The sequence below is a fragment of the Prunus dulcis genome, chromosome 5, assembly GCF_902201215.1.
Source record: "Prunus dulcis chromosome 5, ALMONDv2, whole genome shotgun sequence".
Classification (NCBI taxonomy): Eukaryota; Viridiplantae; Streptophyta; class Magnoliopsida; order Rosales; family Rosaceae; genus Prunus; species Prunus dulcis.
Genome location: NC_047654.1, coordinates 11,778,915 through 11,800,466, shown reverse-complemented (window position 1 = coordinate 11,800,466; position 21,552 = coordinate 11,778,915). Strand labels below are relative to the sequence as shown.

Genomic DNA, 21,552 nt, shown 5'->3' with positions numbered 1-21,552 from the left:
CCAAGATATAAGGTTTTAGATGTCCAAGCAAGAAAAGAATAAGATTCAAATCCCAAATTGACAAGCGATTCTGGAAATTTCCAAGTAACTGGGAACTTAATCATGTTTATATGTGGTTCAGAAAAAAAAGGAGGACCCTGTCATCAATGACCAAACCAACCCAAAAGAGGAAGCTAAGGCTATAAAAGAACTTGGCTCATAATATGGATTCATGCACTTATGTTTCTCTCACTTGGGAAATATGCGGATCCTCTCTCTCTCTCTCTCTCTCTCTCTCTCTCTCTCTCTCTCTCTCTCTCTCTCTCCTTTTTGTTCTTCTGTTGTGCAAAGACGACTGGTCGTCATGTTGCTTGTGACTCGTGAGCATGAGCATGACATAAAGTTCAAAATTAAATCTTAAAGACTTTAAACGCATGTCGTACGGACAATGATTTTCTTCCGCACAGTATGAAAGCATGCATGGTACCAAATATAGGATAAGGCAGAAGTTTTTCACACAAAAACTGCAAATTCTTTGTCTTTGTTTATTTAGTCAGACAACTCGTTTTCCAGTCGACTTGGAATGTTATCCACCTTTCTTTATTCCTCTCAAAATTCTATCTCTCCACCACCATAGTCACTATATATATATATATATATATATATATAATTATAATGACAGATTCTCTTCATGCATGTAATGTAACAAAGAGAATCCCGTTTCTTATTATATAAACCCTTAAAGAATAATAAGAAAATGTTATGATTAAATCCTCCAAAATTCTTATTAATATTCATAAATCGTAATCTTGTCATCATTTCGTGTGCGTATAAGAAAAATCCACTAGGTAGCAAACAACTAAGATTGCCGCGCAGGCACGCACTATTTTTTGTTAATGCATTGTTGATGTGGCTACTTATCCACAAATTTCATCCCCAAAAAAAAATGATGATCAACAAATGATAGCTAGGGAATTGACAATCCATATACAAACAATATGGAAAAGTCAAGCTATGAACATAGACATGTTGAATAGTGGACATCCATTTCTCAGTCTCAAATTTGAATACCACATCCCAAATCTGAATTCATTTTTTTGAATTTTTGTTGAACAAATAAAATCTTACAAAGAAGATTCTATATAGATATTTAGTCATATACTCATTCTTAGTATTAATGATATAGATAAATTCTACACCATTTAATTTTTATAAATAAACCCAAAAAATGACAACTGGCACTATTGAATTTAATTTTGATTATTAAATTACTTTGATGCCCTATTGAGTATTTTGAATTTTGTATATGAGATTTTGGGGTTGTGCTTGTTTTAAGAAATCGATGATAGTTTTGTAATTTATAAAAGGTTAGAAGTCTCTTTGTTATTTTGTAAATGGAGTTTGAACGTGTGTCTAAAATCCATTTTATACATAAATTTTTTATAATTTGGACTCCTATTATCTCCCACTCCCATCTTTATGCCATATATATCGAACAAGACTTGCTAATGCAATGGATGTTCGAATAGAAACAAATGTAGATAAGATGGGGGAAGGGATGGGACCTGACCACTTTGTAATCTCCAACTTTCTTAATCCTAATTAGCATCTTATCCGAAACATGGCAATATATTATTTGAAAGTGCATCAAGTTAACAGAGAAGAAAAGGACTACAAATTAAGACGTATCAATTTTGGCTCAATCTGTGGAGACTAACGTTGAATGACATGGGAAGAGTACGTGTACACTGACAGATAGCACATGAGTTGTGGGTCTCATTGCCCCCATTCTTCCGCGAATTATTATACCCACACAAAAAAGAAAAGGCTTGTTTATTAGAATAGGTCAAGATGACAAAATATTGGTCTTCATCAATCAAGACATCAACTTCATGTGCTCGGGTCCAGTTTGTCGCCTACTTTTTTCCGTGGCTCAATTTACCTAAACAATCAAAATTTGATTTTTTTTTTAAATACAAGCGATAATTTAAATTATATAGAAGATGGGTTTTCTCATATACACACATAACTAAGATGCCATGAGGTTCAAATTAGAGACCTCTGATTTGCAAGTCAAGACCATTTTTCATTGAGTTAGACCCCTTTAGCGTTCTTAAATTTTCATTTCGGGAAGTTCTGATATACGGTGAGAAAAACATGTTGAGTTGTGATTTGTAAATAGCATCACCTTTGAGTTTGAGTTCATTTAGCCCAAATAAGGAAGATAGAAATTTTGAATTGGCACTCTTGTTTGAGTTTGGAAGCGTGAGTTATGGAAATCGTCTAAATTCATCCCTACATGTACTGCCCTGAATTTGGTCATTCTACCTTTCAAAGGGAAGATTATTATCAACTTAGCTTCTGTTGGTCAATCTAAAAAGCTAGAAATAATGTCTTAGAAAAAGAAATTGGAAGAAGAAATTACATTTGAGTTGTGGCTTTGCGTGTGCCCAACTTCATGGCTGAAAAGCTACAAGATTATCCATTAGATTGGATAATTTAATTATAGATATCATTATTATATACCAAAACAAAAATCATATTAAATAATAATATCAGAAAAGCAAGAAGAGCAATGACGCAAGGGCTCACTAATACCAATAAATAAACCAAAGAAAATCAAATCATCACAAGTTCCAATAGCAAGGGCACACCAACAAAAAGCACCTAATAATTCTTTGGCATGTTGGGAACAAGACAGAGATTCCCAGCTTGTTTGACATAAAAAAAAAAGAAGTTAAAATGGAGCTAAATGGTAATCAAAGGCATGGATTTGGATAACATCATTTTCGTCTCTGTTAAAAACCATTGTGTTACAGAATGCAAAATGCCTCTCTTACTTATATCCATAATTGTAAATAAAGAAAACACAAAATGCATTCCCTTTCTGCTGATGAAAGAATCATGTATAAGCACTGCATTAAGAAGGAAAGAATGCAAGATCTTTATGCTGATGAAAGTTTCTGTCAAAACAATAAAACCTTCCGAGGCATAATTGCCTGCTAAGCTGCAATGTACTTAAGAAAGTACAAGGAATCTAACGGTTCTTAGCTTATTTCTATTAAATTGATCAAGTACCATCACATTCTTAAGTCTACAATGAGAACAAAGATGCAAGAAGATGTATTTAGTAAGAATGAATCTCTCTCCAACTATACTTCCAATTGGTGCAAACCCTCCGAACGTCGTTGCTCACTTTCCGAGTTAATAGAGGAAAGGGCTCCAGATTTTCCTCTCTCCAGATGCTGAAGGAAATCCATGACAACTGGATCAGTCCAAGGAGCTCCGAATGGAGCTTCAGGACCTGCAACCCACCCTAGATGGCCACCTTTGGGTGTCACTATCAACATACAGTTTGGATTGTCCTGAAACAACAGCAAGGGATATACTATATTAAAGTTCCAACGGGATAGGAGAACACAAGAAATATGTTCAAGAAAAATCATTCACACGTAGAGGGAACAACAAGGTTAGCTCAATGGTTGACTCATTTGATGCTCGGGTTCTTTAAAGTATTTTGTAGAGCCTATTACGGGACATTCCTGTTCATTTTATTTAGTATATGTCCAGTCTAGAACAGTCCCTCCATGGTTATTCTTCCCCAAAACAAATGTTGTTTTACTTTCATTGAATCAGATGTGATTATATGAAGCAAACTCAAATTAATTTGGAAATAAATGCATTATTTTGTTATTTTAAATGAGTAAACTCTACACATCGACATAAATCCCCTAATCTTGACACCAACTGATAGGGTAGTGTTTTAGTGGTTTATACTTGGTCCTGCTTACTTTTATCATGTGACTCTCATCTGTCACATTAGTTAGCATTCAAAATTTGGGACTCATGTTCAATTAGATTGGAAAAATCAAATTAAACACTCAGGTTTAACATAAATTAAGGAATGGTATCTAGCTCAGGGAACTCCACAAACCTTGATATCTTCACGAGGAATTCCCCTATTCGGAGCAATTGGATCATTTCCCGCCTGAAAACAATTAAGAATAATAAGTCTAAGCAAACTGTTGAGATTCACTAAATATGAACACTATTTTTTATAGAAAGGGCATGCGTGTAAAAAGGATGGATGAGGTAAATCACGCGGAAGGAAAGAAGTGATTTTTTTTCCTCTTCTTGTTTGACAAAAGAGGAGTGAAGGAAAGAAAATATATAGCTGTGTATAACAACTATACGATTCATAACGTGTGATTAATATGCTCATCTTTCCCTCCACCAATTCATCCATTTTTATAGGGATAGATTATGCTGGATCTAGGGGTTCCTGAGCCATCCATTGTTCCTTTCCACTAAACAAGCCAACTCCAAGAATTGACAATTTCTCCCCCTTCCCTAATATCTTTCCATCTTTACTTCCCTTTCTCTTTTCTATCATTCCTACCAAGCATGGTATTGAAAAAGACAGAGGTGAACATATATGCCCAGGCTCTATGTGTCTGATATATGCATACAACGGATCCCTTATCAATTCAACCATAAAAATAACAAAAATGCGAACAGAACTTGCACAGTTCAACATCAAGTAATGCCTATTAAATCAAATGAAATGTTCTCGAGATAGATTACCTGAATGCAAAGCAATGGTATGCAGACATCCTTTATGGAACTGGAACTACTGGAATTAGAGTAGTAGTCATCTACAGACTTGAAACCAAATGAAACTGCAAGTTTTCACCAAAGGTAGGTGTTCTCAGAAGATGAACGTCATGGTATAACATCCAAAATAAACAAAAGGTTTCTTGAACACAAAGTACATACCACGAGTTAGTCCATCATCAAACTCCCTGACAGACTTAGCATTGGCAGCCAATGGAATGTTAAAATCAGCACCCATGTCTTCAAAGAGTAGAGCATGCCTACAATGTAGGGTCAGAAAATTGGGTTATCAACCTCGAGCTGGAATAACTGTTGAGAACATAAATCAATTTTCATGGGATTACTTCTTGAAAATTTTGGAGAGAGCACTTGCAAGAGCTTTGTCATAAACAATATTAAAGCCCTTACGGAAGTCCTCATCTGCAATGACCAAATTGAAAGGATTACACAACGACACAGCACCAGAAAGACGACATGCATCAGATTCCTGCAAGTACCACATGGTTGAAATATAAATGAAATGAAATTGGAGGAGAAAAGGCTAAAGTAAATTTCAGTGCAAGGGCTAGGCCCCGGTATTGCTTGTGTTTATCATTAACCTCGAGAAACATTCGAAGTCATAGGAACTCTAATCCATGCACAAATAAGACTGAAAAGAACTCTGTATTTGCATCCCAAGTCCAGACAGAGCGGTTGACTAAATATATGTACAGTATTCCACCCTTTTAATGGCCCCACTAAATCAAGAAATTTTTTTCTTTTCTGCTAAACAAATTTTTTTGAGTTCCTATTTTCCTAGCACAAACAGCATTGGGCCTAAATACATTGATGAATTGAGTTGAGCAAAAAAAACACACAGCTTGTTACAACAAGATAGATTGCTAAACTTACAACATTGTTAAAGCTAACCAGTGCATTACAGCACATATGCAACACAAGTAAGCATGAGCCAGACGAACTAAGCAATTCTAGTGCAAGTGCAAGTCACCGATCCGACGAACAGAAATCTCAAAAGTATACCTGACCCAAATACCGAACGAGAATGTTAGCACCAAGAGACCAACCAACAGCATACAGATTAGCTTTTGGATACCGATTACCAACATGGGCCACTACTTCACGCATGTCTCCTAAAAATGAAGCCGAATAGAACTGCATATCAGCGTCATAAAATAACTAATCACAAAGCTGGCTTAAGGCGCATCAAAAAGTTCAAAACTTCAACATAAAGCTCCCCATTAAGGAAAAAAACAATTGCAACTTAAGAACAACAATTCCATTACAAGTATCAATGTTAACAAATTGTACACCCTGCTAGGAAATTTTTTTGAACTTGTATCACAGTTAAACAAAAACATGCATGAATTGGGTTCAATTAGTTAGCACAAATGTGAACACAGAAAATTGATTTGGCCAAAGTGAGAGTACCTGAGGAGTTGTTACAGGGCTACCACCACAACCACGGCTATTGAACACCACAACCCGCCACCCTTTACTTCTGGCTCGAACCAACATGTGCCTCACATACGAGTCATCACTCCCTCCAGTTAAACCTGGCTGCAACACCATCCATTACCCAAAAAACAAACCTCAATTTTTAACTCAAAAGTTTTCTGCTTTTTTCCTTCTCGTTATTTTCCCCGGAACAATCAAACAGGACATAAAGGAAAAGAATGTAAGAACGAACCAGGAGAATGAGGAGTGGGGAGTCGGGAGGCAAGAGGCGGTCGTCACTGGAGACCCAATCGAGCGAAACGGCGCCGTCGTCTGTCGTTCGGAGGCACTCACGGCGGAGCCTGACGTCGGGAGTCGACCTATAGAACGAGGCGAATATGGTCTCCACGTGGCGGTTCGACCCGATTACGGGAAACGGGTTGTAGGGTCGGGTCAGTGAGCTGAGGGCGGGAAGGAAGATGTCGCGCGCGCCGCCGAGGGTTTCGAGGGACGGGTGGGCCATCGGGTAGGCGGCTGAGCTGACGTTGAATGCGGATGTGGCGGCAAGGCGAGTGTAGTTGTGGAGGTGAGACACGTGGCGGAAATAGGAGAGAGGTGGAGGAGAATAGCCCAAGGATGCTCTGGCCATTGGTTGGTTTGTTTGTGTATAGCGAATGGTTAGCAGACGAGTGGGTTTTGGAAAAGAGACTTCGAAAAAAAATGTGTTTTTTCTTTTTTGCTAGAGAATTGTAATTGTTATGGTTAAATAAAGTTTTAGGACCCAATATATTTACAATTTAGGACCCAGTATAGCCGAAAGGCTATACTAGTTTTTTTATATAAAATTTATAAAAAGGACCCGCATAGCGCCTAGGTTGCCTTTTTTTATATAAAAACAATACGTGTATAGCCGCGCGGCTATACTCTTAAATTGAAAAAACAACACCGTATAGCCGAACGGCTATACTATTTAAATAAATTATATTTTCACAGTATCGCCTAGCGGCTACTCCTATAAAGCCGTGTGGTGGTATAGCCGCGCGGCTATACTATTTTTAATAAAAAAAGAGGACCGCCTAGCGCATGCGCCCATTTTGCCCAGTGTAAAAAATAGTACCGCCGCGCGGCTATACTATTTTTTAGCCGAACAACTATACCCGTTTTATTAAAAAAATCAAGTATAGCCGCGCGGCGATACCAGTTTTAAATAAAACCGTAGTATAGCCGGTCGGCTATACTCTTTAATATATTATTATATTTAATACGAGTATAACCGCTCGGCTGTACGATTTATTAAAAAATAAAAAATGGACCTCAGTATAGCCGGCCGGCTATACGAGCTAAATATATTAAAATACAAAAGTTTATCATCCCGAAGCTACGAATCAATATCGGATGCGGCGACAGAAATGTTGCAATCAAATAATAGTGGGAGGAACAGAAGGAGAGAAAAAGAGAAAAATCCGGTGGAATCAAAATGGCGAACCTCGTCATCGAAGAAGAAGCGCCTTGTCCAACAACCTACTCTTAGAGGTCCCTGCTAAAGCTCCAAGCGCCTGTCACCCCCTCAAACACTGACCACTGGCAAAGACATTCTCAAGAAATCTGAGCGAAAGAGCAGGTTCCTCTTCTCCTTCCCTGGCCACCTTGCCCCCATTGGAGGCGGTAAGATCCGTGCTCTAAAGAATTTGGGCACCAAAAACCCCGTCTTATACCTAGATTTCCCTCAGGTCTACTACTTTCATCCTTGGTCCTTTTCTAATTTTATTTTGCTTGTTTGGTTTCTGAGAAAAATTAAAATTTTGAGGTTTTCAGGGTCGGATGAAGTTGTTTGGGACTATTGTGTCCCTAATGGTGGGAAGAGTGTCATTGCTTTGATAATATGGTCAGCGCCTTTCTACAGTCTGTTTGCCGCATTGATTGTTATGTTGGAAATCACAGTCATCACAGTCAATGCCAATCAAAGCTTGATTTGTGGATCGAATCTCAGTGAATAAATCAAATTGTAATTGCTGTAATTAGGTCCTAAAGTTTAGATGTTTGTCTGACAGTTTACCTCTTTTAGACTAGACGTACTCCTTTATAACCATGTATATGAGTTGTACAGAGATACAAGAAAATACAGAGAAACCTTTCTCATTCTTTTCTCCATTATCAGTTTCTTTATGGTATCAGAGCACCATCCTGGTGCCTGATATTGCTCACTTTGCTTCCGCCAATATCATTGACCACCATGACTGAAACTTTATCAGAGAAGAAGTTGACAGAGGTTATGGATTTCAACGATCCCTATTATATTCACCCTTCAGATCACACTGGGCACGCTATCGTCACTCGACCTTTGGAGGGTGACAACTATGCGACGTGGAGTCGCGCCATGATAATGTCTTTGGAAGCTAAGAATAAGCTTGGCTTTGTCGATGGCACAATCAAAGCACCTTCAGCGAAGGATCCCAAATATGGAGCTTGGAGAAGATGCAATCAGATCGTGAAGTCGTGGATCCTCAATTCAATTAGCCCAACCTTGACCAATACGGTGATCTTTTCCGACACAGCCGCTGAAGTCTGGGCAGATCTCAATGAACGATTCTCACAAGGGAATTTTTCTCGTATTTTTGAACTCAAACGAGGGATCGTTGAGCACCGTCAACAACAACAGTCCATAGCTGTCTACTATACAACGCTCAAATCCTTTTGGGATGAACTGGGATCGTACAACGATCCACCTTCATGTAACTGCGCAGGTTTGAAGCAGATTGCTGAAAGGGAAGAGCAGGAGCAGATCCTCCAATTCCTCATGGGGTTGAATGACACATATTCTGCCATTCGTGGACAAATCCTTTTGATGCAGCCACTTCCCAATATTAGAAAAATCTACTCACTCTTACTCCAAGAAGAAAAACAGAGGCAGCTTGCTGATGCTCGTGACGGCCCTATTCATGCCGTGAACGTGAAGAAAAGCACAAAGAACACAGAGAATAGGCAGCCTGCAAAATCACAAGACAACAAAGGGAAATCCTTGTATTGCACGCACTGTGAAGGTGATACACACACAGTTGATCGCTGCTACTACATCATCGGCTTTCCACCAGGGCACAAGTTCCATGGCAAAGCAATTAAGCCACCAAATAGGAACAAGCGCTTCACAGCCAATAATGCTCACGGCACGATCAAACCCACCACTGCAGAGAATGTGCATCAGAACTTTCCTCAATTCACAGAGGAGGAGTACAATCAGATAAGGGCCTTACTCGGTAAAACCCAGTTTTGTGGAAATGTAACAGGTAAACCCAATCCCAAATGTTATACAGCCTGGATTATTGATAGTGGTGCAAGTGATCATATATCTTCCTCCTCTCATCTGTTGCATCAAAAACCTTACCATGACATTGTTGGTTTACCTAATGGCTCACACATAGATATCCTATCTGTTGGTTCAGTACAAGTTAATCCAAATTTATTCATACAAAATGTCCTTCATGTACCTTCCTTTCAGGTCAATTTACTCTCAGTCAGTAAAATTACTCGTGATTTGAGTTGTATCGTCATTTTTCATCCCAACTTTTGTATATTACAGGACCTGAAAACGATGAAGGTGATTGGCCTGGGGAAGGAGCATAATGGTCTCTACTACCTGTCCAAACACACAGCCATCAAGCCACCACCAGAAATTCGAGCCAACACCACCTCTACCATTCCAGATTTATGGCACTGCCGCCTAGGACACCCTTCTACTGCACCATTACAATTTTTATCCAAGATAGTTCCTAATATTTCTTTTCATCCTAATAAGCATTGTGAAATTTGCCCCATGGCAAAACAAACTAGATTGCCTTTCAATTTAAGTTCAATTTCATCACATGCGCCTTTTGATCTCATACATTGTGACATTTGGGGTCCCCATCGCACTCATTCACATTCCGGTGCTCGTTATTTTTTAACTATTGTAGATGATTTCTCACGCTACACTTGGATACATCTTATGACATTTAAATCGGAAACACAAGGACTACTAAAATCCTTCATCGCCTTTGTCAAAACACAATTCCAATGTAGTGTTAAACAAGTTAGGGCAGACAATGGAAGTGAGTTCATTTCAATGCGACCTCTTTTTAACGACATGGGAATTCTTTTTCAACATTCTTACCCCTCAACACCACAACAAAACGGAGTCGTAGAGCTCAAACATCGTCATCTCTTAAATGTTGCTCGTGCTTTACGATTCCAAGCCCACCTACCACTTAGTTTTTGGGGGGAAAGCATTCTTACTGCTGCCTATATCATAAACAGACTACCCACACCCGTTCTCTCCAAAAGCACACCATATGAAAAGCTCCACAACACCACACCTCACTACAATCATATGAGAATTTTTGGCTGTTTATGTTATGCCACCAGCACTAAACCCTCACACAAGTTTGATTCTAGGGCACGTCGATGTATTTTTGTGGGTTACCCTCTTGGCCAAAAGGCTTATCGCCTATATGATCTCTCTACCAAAACTTTCTTTTCCAGCCGAGATGTCACATTCCATGAAACAATATTCCCATTTTCTACTCAAACCCAAGACACACAAACTGACTACCCAGACCCCTCAGTCCTACCTTTGCCTTTACCAGATGTCACATATCAACCCACACTCACCAATCCTTCACACATGTCGCATGCACCAACTCACCCAACACTAATACCTCAATCACCAAATATTACAACATTATCCCACACTCAGCCCAACCAAATCCGTGACAACCTCCAGCCCAACCTTACTACTACATCTTCACCAAATAACACCATGTCGTCACCACCCTTCATGCAACTATCACCTCCTGAACCCATACACCCTATAATTGACACACCCATGCCATCCCCAGTAACCACTCCACCTGTAGTTCCTCGGCGTAGTCAACGTGAACGCCACCCACCACCACACCTCCAAGATTACCACTGCTCCAACGCCATCATGCTCCCCCCCGGGTCGTCGTCTTCTCGTCGAGGTACTCATCACCCTTTATCTAATTTTGTCTCTTATGATCATTTATCTCCATCTCACCGTTGCTTTATCACTAGTCTCTCTGCCCATAGCGAACCAAAATCCTTTGCACAGGCTTATTTAGATCCGAGATGGAAGGAGGCTAGCATGCTGAATTGACAGCTCTTGAACAAAACAAAACATGGACTTTATGCCCCTTGCCACAGGGAAAACGAGCCATTGGGAGCAAATGGGTCTATAAGATTAAATATCGCTCTGATGGCACGATCGAAAGATACAAAGGCCGCCTTGTTGCCAAGGGTTATACACAAATGGAAGGTCTTGACTATACCGAAACCTTTTCACCCGTAGCCAAATTGGTCACCCTCAAATGCTTACTTGCTGTTGCTGCTGTGCGACATTGGTCCTTGCATCAACTTGACGTCCAAAATGCCTTCCTCCATGGCGATTTGGATGAAGAGGTTTATATGTTGCCTCCTCCAGGCCTTCGTCGACAGGGGGCGAATATGGTGTGTCGACTTCAAAAGTCACTCTACGGTTTAAAGCAAGCATCACGCAATTGGTTCTCAAAGTTCTCAACAGCCATCAAACGAGCCGGATTTCAACAATCTAAGGCAGACTATTCCTTATTTACTAAGGTACGAGGTGCTTCTTTTACAGCAGTGTTACTTTATGTAGATGATATGATCATCACAGGAAACGATAACACCGCAATTGAAGAGCTTAAGAGATTTTTACACAACAATTTTCGGATCAAGGACTTAGGCCATCTCAAGTACTTCCTTGGAGTTGAGGTGGCCTACTCAAAGCAAGGTATTGCTATTTCCCAGCGTAAATACACTTTGGATATACTTGAGGATGCAGGTATGATTGGAGCAAAACCAACTAAATTCCCAATGGAACAAAATCAAAGGCTCACACCTTCAGATGGTGAACTACTCAAAGATCCATCACAATATAGACGCCTCATCGGTCGGCTTATATACCTCACCATCACAAGGCCGGACATCATATTCTCAGTCCATGTTCTCAGCCAATTTATGCAACAACCAAGGAAACCTCACCTTGAGGCAGCGTACCGTGTCCTACGTTACTTGAAGAAGGCACCAGGCCAAGGTGTCTTATTCCCATCACATGGTAAGCTGCAATTGAAAGGATACTGTGACGCTGACTGGGCAAGTTGTCCAACAACCAGACGATCCGTTACTGGATTTTGCATCTTCCTTGGAGGAGCACCCATATCTTGGAAAAGCAAGAAACAATCAATCGTGTCACGCTCCTCAGCAGAATCAGAATATAGATCCATGGCATCTCTTACCTGTGAGTTAGTGTGGCTCAAATACCTTTTGCAAGACTTGCAGGTAACACACTTGCAACCAGCCCTCTTATATTGCGACAACCAGGCTGCTCTACACATTGCGGCCAACCCTGTGTTCCATGAACGCACGAAACACATTGAAATTGACTGTCACACTGTGCGTGAGAGAATACAATCAGGTTTAATCAAGACAGCTCATGTTTCTTCATCTCAACAAATAGCTGATATATTCACTAAGCCACTTGGCAGTGCATTATTTCATGCTCTCCTTCGCAAGCTAGGAACTTTGGACATCCACGTTCCAGCTTGAGGGGCCGTGTTGGAAATCACAGTCATCACAGTCAATGCCAATCAAAGCTTGATTTGTGGATCGAATCTCAGTGAATAAATCAAATTGTAATTGCTGTAATTAGGTCCTAAAGTTTAGATGTTTGTCTGACAGTTTACCTCTTTTAGACTAGACGTACTCCTTTATAACCATGTATATGAGTTGTACAGAGATACAAGAAAATACAGAGAAACCTTTCTCATTCTTTTCTCCATTATCAGTTTCTTTATGTTAAGTTGCTCTTTCAAATATATTTGGGGTCGTAGAAAAATGCGTATCTTACACCGTTTTGTTCATAGGCTTGGTTGATGAGCAGTGCACAACTCTAAACTATGATATAAATTTGAAGAAAGGTTATTTTGATACAATCTTTTGAATTCTTTTGTATTTTCTAATGATTTTCTTTTGAGTATTATTAGGAGTGAATAGTTGCACGTCTGAATAAATTATATTTGCTACTTGTTTTTAACTGGTAACTGATAGAGAATGAGGCAAAACAACTGCAAAGCTGATATTTCGTGAAAACGTGTACTCTGAAAGCTGCATCTCATAAGGCAAAACAACTACGTGAAATTCATTCTTGTATCTTTTGGGTTGATTGAAATAGCATGTCTTCATTGTCTTCATACTAATTACCTTATGCTCCCAACTCTTTTCTCTTTGCGTGTTTTAATACTTTGTGTACATGATTTTCAAAGCTATTGTTTCATACAACTTCCACCTAGAATCTTCTTCTTGTTCTTCTTACAGAGTGTGGTACCCTTTCCAATGAATCCACATCTTTCATTTTGTTTGTCTGTGGCCGTGCTTGTTATATGAAACTGAGCTTCTCAAAGCATTTTTTACACATAGATATCAGCATTAGATTTTCATGTCCCACGTTGTATTTTCCGATGCTTGGTGGATTGGGACACAAGCTGGGAACCCTGAAGAAGCCCAACTTGATTTCCCTAAGGAACTTACTGAGGTTAGTTTCTGTTCATATACGTCTGTCGTGTTGATAGAATGTACATATCATTTTTTGATGATCCACTCTCACGAATTTGTTGGTTTCGGGGACAACACACATAATATGACTTTAAAGGTGTTGCGGGTTCAACATCTGCAAACAAGCAAAGTGATCATAAAAATGAAACTACATATGTAGAAGAACATTCCCCAAATGTTAAGGTTGAAGATAATGTATCAGATGATGGAAACAAAGATTTGATGAGAGCAACACCTGTTTGACATTCAGCAAGAACTGCCGGAAAACGATTCAAGTAGTTACATTTGTGCTGCATTACCATATTTGCCTTTTTCTGACCTGTCTGATATACCTATGAGTAAGATATTTTTTACATTGGTGCTGCATTACCATATTTGCCTTTCAGGCCTGTCTGATATACGTATGAGTAAGTAGTTCTTATTATCCAAAAGAAAAAGGGAAAAAAATGGATGAAACATATTGCAAATAATTACAAAAGGCACTGATGCCCAATGTCCATTCTGAAGTCACTTATTGAAGACATGAATGCACTCATTGCTTTTCAGCAGATGAGCTGTTGTGTGGGAATGTCGTGTAGCTTCTACGGATATCACTAGTGTCAAGAATGGATAAATAACTAAATGCCTCTATTAAGTATGTAAACTTTTAGACAATTCTGTCCATGATATGTTGTGGTACCTTTAGTTAGATTATCATAGATAATTAACCATTTTGATATATTTTCTTTTTGCTGAAGAATAATAAAAGAAACGAGAGTGCTTGTTGATCGTCCAGAAGGCACACACTTTCCTGTGATGTGTCTACACATGCTTCAGTGAACTCTCGTTTTGTCACCGATTAATTGCAGATGATGCATCATGCTTACCTTTCCATTTATCTCTAACATTTTTGGTGGTACAGTTTTGGAAATTCTTCTTCTGGAGATGATTCTTTTGGAAGCGATACTCACTTAAGTGAAGGAGAACATGAAAATTTTGGGGGACTTGATTATGGGCGTATTCACATTTCTCTCATTCTCTCTCATCACATTGATAATTTGATATAAAACTCCACACATTTGACGGCTTTGAATACAAAATAACTTCCATGTTATATTTCTCTATTTTTCTATCATCGCATGAGGCGTGTGTGACGCCCATTTTAATTTGCACTATTGTCGATTAATTCTCAAAATCCGCCTTGACTCCATATGTGAGAAGCCATTCGACCTTACCAACCTATTATATCTTAGCATACGTGCAAAAAATTTCTTCTTCATTGAGTTATTTCTAGATGTTGAATTGTAATTTGCAGGTTATAAGGAATAGCTAATGTTTTTCATGTCATTTTCATGGAGAGTTAGAAATGAAATGACATTCTTGTGTTACCAACAAATGTTTTGAGGTGGGGATTTCCAATTGCAATTCACGCCAATTTAATTTCCTGCTCCTTTCTTTTTTGAGTTTTATATTGTTTTATTTTATTATTTTGTGCACTTAAAATGCACATTGAAAATGTGATGATAAATAAATCTTCGCATCATATAATATGTTACTGAATATGTAGACCAGAGATGAACACAAACATAACATAACAAAGAAAATTTTAAATTAAAATTAAGTACCCATAAATGTTTATTTTTGCATAACCACCCCCAGATTGATTTGATTTTGACCACAAGAAACCTTTGCTTAATTATTCATTCACCTTCTCCAAATGCTTCTGCTTCTCCTCTTCAGTCATGAAAGCTGTGATTGGAAAAGACTTTCCAATCCCCATTGGGGTCTTGAAGACAATCTTCTTGCTTGCTGGGTCGTCAATGCTCATCTCAGAAATTGGGACCCAAAGAAAAACCTGCTTGCTCTTAATCCCAGTCATCTTCTTCATCTTCAACTTCTCCACATAACCAGTAACCTCAGTGGCATAGCTGACACGTGTATTGGACCCAACAAAGAAGTGCTCATATGGCCGCTTTTGCTTCATCCACACAAACCCAGTTTCTCTCACCCTCCCACACTCCACAAGGTCCTGCAGGGGAAGGACACCTTTGGGAAACCCTAGCTCTTCCAGGAGGTCTATGGAGTGGCGGTAGCAATCTTCGGGGCCGTAAACAATCTCTGCACCTGCACGCTTGTCTTCCAGCTGCTTGTTACTAGCCATTTTGAAGAAAATTTTGATGTTTCAGAGTTTTGGATGGAGGAGGAGGGCTAAAAGCTTTTGCAGGTGTGTGATGGATGGGTTGAGTTATAATATATAATTAAGCTAAGAGGGTGTTAAGAGAGGAGGTCATTTAAGTAAGGGTCTAAAAGTTGTTGGGTGGAGGTTGAGCTGAATTGTGGGGTTTTTGAAGGAGTTGGGTTGTTCACCAAAATGGGCAATGGAAATTTTGAGTGCATGTCATTGTCTTGTGGGAATTAAGCTCACCCTCATCTATTTCGTGTGTTATGGTTAATTGCTCACGACTTAGCTTTGCTCATTTGTCTGTTTGTGTTGTGTCCTTACCAATTAGCTTAATTAAGGATCTAAAAAGAAAAGGGATTTAGCAAACATGACTTTAATTGGCGTGTTGTATGATTGTACTGCTAGATTAAAGTTAATAAATTGGATACCAAACCCATACCCCCACGGCTTTCATACAACTCAAAAAGAGTTTGTGTTCCTTTCTTGTTTCGGAAAGAACTTTAATTACAAATTTAGTAGTTGAGCGAGAGAGACGGTCGCCTGACCATACTTGCCGATCGACCGGCCGGCTGTCTCTATCCCACAACTGAACGAGACTATAGTCGTGTGTGGCATTACATGTCATACATTTTACTAACCACGTCGTTGGACCTTTTTTTCAATAAACGGTTGGATGAACCAACTAAATGGTTCAATTTCTATCTAAGATCTAACCATATATCACTTGATTCCAAATAATCAACTAGTGTGACATATAGCTTTGACAATCACTTGTATTGCTAGACATAAGATCAACTAGTGTGACAGATATTGATTCCACACAATCAAATGTAACCATACAAACACGTCACTTCATTCTGCTGCATCACCTGGTGTCTAGAAGTTCGTTGAGAGAACTTGCTTGGTATTGGGTATGTTTGAATGAATTTTGAACAGAAATACGAAAATAGGTTAATTTCTGGCAATTGTATGACAGAGGGCTGAACTAAAGAGAATATATGTTGAAATCAGACTATTCGTTTGAAGGCCGAATTGGACCTCCCTCTTTCTTTCTCAAACAGGCAATTAGGTGCCAAATGCATTCACATAACCACATTCAGTGCTGAAATTTAGGAAAAAGCTAAAGGTTCTATCTTATTCACTGGACATGATGGATGGCTTTTTATGGAAAAAACATGGTAAGGCTTCTATTGTATACCAGAATCTCTTCTCAACATAAAGTCATAACAACTATGCGTATGACTAGTGACAAAAACACAGAGCTTTTTCAGTAATTACTAGTTACATATCCGTAAATATAAAGACCAAAAACAAGATATCAACAGAAAATCCAGGCATTGATCAAAGACTCATTCCTAAAGAAAAGGAACGAATAGCCCAGGGTTGTGAACAACCCAGGATGCCCATATCGACACTAGTGCTTGTCCTCCTTGGGGATCTCCTTTGGTGAAACTTTTGATTCCAGTTCCTTGGTGATTCTGAGAGAAAATCCATTAAGTCATATTAATGTCTCTTGAGATGCAAGAGAAAGCTGAGGAAATTGTTGCCATGATAATAAACATGAAATTTCATATCACAATTCATTGAGTCCTCAAGACCATACTTAAGTGGTATCTTTCGGATTGTCCAAGTTTGGCTGGACAACTTTTTTCAACTCTACACCATCATTTGATAACAAATCAATATCGGTCTATTTTTAAAACCATGGACACAAAGGCCACAACCAAGTAACAGAGTATTACTCTAACCATAAGAACGAGGCTCAATGCTGAAAAGCAAGAACAAAAGAAACTAACAATGGAATGAGTATCATCTTAAATTAGCCTAGTCAGTAAGATAATCCCATACATCCAAGACTTGAAACACTAAGCCCTTCAAACCCCGTCAAATGTACATCTCTCGGGCCTCCTAACTTACTAACACCCCACTTCTCCAACATCAAGAGAAAATAAAAGAAAACTATGATTCATGATAACATCATAAATTCTCATCCAATCTGAATATAAAGCATATCAAGTGGTGCAACTTGCAATCTGCAGAGAATCACAACCCTTACCCATTTTAAGAATGTAACTAGCACAGTAAAGCTGAACCATCTTCATGAAACATTTGCATTAGAATGAACTACCAAAAATTTTACAAAATTGTGTCCCTACCGTGCAAACATATCAACAATTTTCAGAGTGAAAGTTTTTTTATAGAAGAAAATGAAAAATGAGAAGAGGATTACTTGGGGGCATTAGCAGATTCTTCTTCAAGCCACTTACGGATATGTTTGACATTGCGCCTGAAGATGGTAGCTGATTGCTTCACATCACTCCTCAGCAGAAGAACCACCGCACTTACACCAGCAACAGTCAGTATGAAGTTTGTCAAAGCCATACTTGTTGTGTTTCTTGCAAAACCTACTTCCAATACAATGACAGAAATGATTTGGAATGCACTCTGTTAAATGTAGTTCAAAATAATAAAACCCAAATCTTAGCTAACTTAGCCAATAAGTTGAATGATTCACTGAGTATCAGGAATATCACTATCCTTTTTGCACCAAGAAAACTGTTTTAAAAACAATAACAAAAAATATGTCGGAAATTTGACATATCTTATTTTTAAAACAGCTAAGAAAATAAAACCCAAGTGGGGATTAGTTAAAATCAAGGTCCAGACTTCATGGTTAACATTTTATTTCTATTCAAGCAACTTCAAATCTTCAAAGAAACAAACCTCCTGCTTTATTTCGGGTGATTAGGAAATTACCACATATATAGTCCCAAGACACAAAACAGCATATGATGACTAAAAGATGAAACTCATTTTATACAAATAACAAGGGAAGGGTAGCATTTTATTTCCTAGAGAATTCACAATGATGTAGTTATGAACAATCTCAAATTACACGAACCCATCTAAAATAAGTGCACTCAGAGACAAACTGAAGAGTAAATTAGCCTCTCAACTATGTAAACATGGAACCCATAGCCCCTACCTCAACTGGTTCAGTGTAAACATGGAAAACATGGCCGCTGAATATTATTATTATTTGATGAACGAAACCCTTTACTTGAATGAAATCACATGAAACGACAACAAATCAGCACTAAAATCTAAAATGAATTCAGAAAATTAAGTCTAAATATTAATAAATAAATAAATAAAAACCCCGTAGATAAATGGTGGTTAAGAGATTACCAAAGATTTGTTCGTACTGAGAAGAAGAAACTTGGGACTGCTCCTGACAGAATAGCTTGGGGAGAAAACTGAGAGATGGCAGCGCCAAAATGCGGTGGTGGCGAAGAAGAGGGACTTTGTGTATTTACTATTTTGTACATCGTATAGTATTAAAGTGCACAAAGGGTTTTGGATCAATGTGAATTTTGGGTTTTGGGTCTTTGTGATTAAACATGGATTGTCATTTCAAGGCCCGTTGAGGTTTTTGGTAATGGACCTACGCATGGTTCAAAACCAACTATTGGACTTGGGTTATCCAGGAGAGTCTAAATTTTAGTCAAATTCTAACTAAAATAGCTAGAAAGCTATTATAGCAAACTTTAAAAGGTGTTTTCTCCAGCAATGTTCTCTATTTTGGCTAATATAAAATATTTTATTATTATTTTCTCTTTCTCTTTCTCTTTCCTCATCTTTCTCTTGCGAATCCAATATATTTATTAAAAAAAGTAGAACCCAACCCCACTAACCTCCCAAATGTCTCTATCTCTCTCTCCCTTTTTCTCTCTCCTCCTAGCCAAATTCTCTCTCCTCCTCTCTACACTATATGTAGAGAGCCAAAAGTTGGTTCTCCAAAATAGAGAGTCAAGTAGAGAGTCTGTTGGAGATGCTCTTAGACTATCCCGGAAATAGGTCGGTTAGCTACGGTTGTGAGATGATACTGAAAAAGGGGAGACAATTTTTTTTTTCTTTCTTTCTTATTATAGGTGAAACTCAATTAATTGAATGATATATGCATATGTGATGACATATTCATTAGCCTCTTCTTCTCCTCATATGGTGCCTTCTATCAAGTCTTCTGTGACCCAAAATCTCTCTTTTTCGAATAGAGCTGGTGAACAAAAGGCAGGATACACATTGATTTTTATTTTTATATTTTCCCAATTCTTTTGCAGCGAGCTAGATCACTTGTTGAAGGTAAACAAAAAAGGATCTCCTGTATGCCAAGCAATTCACATTAACAAGGAACAACAAATATATTAAGCCGGAACAGCCAAACAAATACTAAACAACTAAACCCTCCTCATACAATAATAGATCACAATATTAATATAAATTAATCTATCCACAATGACCAACTTTAAAGGAACAATTAATTGCGGCATTTTTGGTTCAATACAATCGATATCGGGGAATGGAGACATTTTTGACTACCTTCTTGATCGACACCATCCCCTTGCTCGCCATTGATTTCCTCGTAACCCTAGCCATTAAACACTCATCACACCGATACATGTCATGGTCTTTTCCAATATAAACATACAGCCCCCACAGCTCTGGACTCTCCTTGGACAACTTTGGCGGTGGAAATTTGGCACCCCACTTTATAATCCCACTCATTATTTCATCATGCAATCCGCCATTATCATACGATCCTCTTTTGATTCCAATCGTCGACAACACCTTAGAAAGAAACTCGTACGACTTGCCGCATTTCCTCAACACAGGCTTCTCAAGTTCAACTATTTTTTCATGTTTTTCTTGATGTTGGTGGACGAGGGTGGTGTTACGACGAGTTCCTATATCATATGAGGAACCAATATCATAGTAGACATGATTGATATGATAATCAAACTTTATCAGAAATTGAGGCGCCGCAGGCGATGATGAAGAAGGTTGGTAGGCACGTCCTAGCAAGTGTGGTTCAAGGAGTAACACGTAAAAATCCATGCTATCCTTCTCGTGATGGACTTCAAAATCTTCCACTTGCACTGCCATGGTTCAATCAAAGACAAGTCAAAATAAATAAAATTAGGGTTCATGTACATACGATTAGGGTTTAGGTATAATATATATATATATATATATGTGTGTTTGTGTGTGTGTGAATGTTTTTGATTGAATGCTAGAGAAATTTTAGGGATTTCAAAAAAAATTGAAAAGGCTATAATTTTGGGATTGTTTATGGAAAGGGTAATGTTAAGCTTATCACATTTTTCATACTACATTGTGTACCACCTTTCTAATAGAGGTGGAGCTCACCAATACAATGGGGCCCACCTCTATTAAAGAGCTAGTACACAATGTGGTATAAAAAATGTGATAATCCTAGCATTTTCGTTATGAAAAATCGCTGGATAGCAAAAATAATAGGGTTTCGTAAATAGGTGGACCTGTTGCATCTGAAATCTACCCTTTTTTCTTTCTTCCTTTTATGAAGAAAGAAAAATAAATATTTTTATCAGAAATATGTGGTGGTGGTGGGAATGAAGATAAGAAAGAATCTACAGTTTCAAAAAGAGAGTAAAAGAAGATTGCATTAAATAACTAACGTGTAAAATCTTGCCAAATAAAAGGGGATGTGAGATAATGGTTTCGGAATCAATGGCTTTAGTTTGGGGGCATGTTATCCAATCCCCTCCACAATGACCGTACCAAACTTTGGTGCTTTCTTGTCCCACAAATATCTATTATAAATTTCTATGCTATGATGATATATCAGAAGAAGGATTATTTCAAGCAATCTTTGCTCAATCTCAATTTGTGACATAATAATATATGTACTAAACAAAAAC

The 21,552-nt window shown here is 38.3% G+C and overlaps 3 protein-coding genes across 4 annotated transcripts; all 3 read right to left on the bottom strand.

Annotated features, from left to right (window-relative positions):
* Positions 1-2,870: 2,870 nt before the first annotated feature.
* Positions 2,871-6,763, bottom strand: LOC117629373 (embryogenesis-associated protein EMB8). The gene is made up of 8 exons (XM_034361934.1): positions 6,281-6,763; positions 6,022-6,150; positions 5,614-5,745; positions 4,938-5,080; positions 4,756-4,853; positions 4,564-4,658; positions 3,914-3,967; positions 2,871-3,344 (listed from the first exon to the last, which is right to left on the bottom strand). The coding sequence occupies exons 1-8, from the start codon at positions 6,674-6,676 to the stop codon at positions 3,132-3,134; spliced, it is 1,260 nt and encodes a 419-aa protein (XP_034217825.1). The 5' UTR covers positions 6,677-6,763; the 3' UTR covers positions 2,871-3,131.
* An 8,387-nt stretch (positions 6,764-15,150) lies between these two features.
* Positions 15,151-16,062, bottom strand: LOC117628131. The gene has a single exon (XM_034360508.1). The coding sequence runs from the start codon at positions 15,788-15,790 to the stop codon at positions 15,326-15,328; it is 465 nt and encodes a 154-aa protein (XP_034216399.1). The 5' UTR covers positions 15,791-16,062; the 3' UTR covers positions 15,151-15,325.
* An 857-nt stretch (positions 16,063-16,919) lies between these two features.
* Positions 16,920-19,125, bottom strand: LOC117628132. 2 transcript variants are annotated; one of them, XM_034360509.1, is made up of 3 exons: positions 19,001-19,125; positions 18,042-18,216; positions 16,920-17,289 (listed from the first exon to the last, which is right to left on the bottom strand). In XM_034360509.1, the coding sequence occupies exons 2-3, from the start codon at positions 18,191-18,193 to the stop codon at positions 17,226-17,228; spliced, it is 216 nt and encodes a 71-aa protein (XP_034216400.1). In that variant the 5' UTR covers positions 18,194-18,216; positions 19,001-19,125; the 3' UTR covers positions 16,920-17,225. The 2 variants fall into 2 exon arrangements, with proteins under 2 accessions (XP_034216400.1, XP_034216401.1); XM_034360510.1 differs by having other exon boundaries at positions 18,042-18,219; positions 19,001-19,119.
* Positions 19,126-21,552: the final 2,427 nt, after the last annotated feature.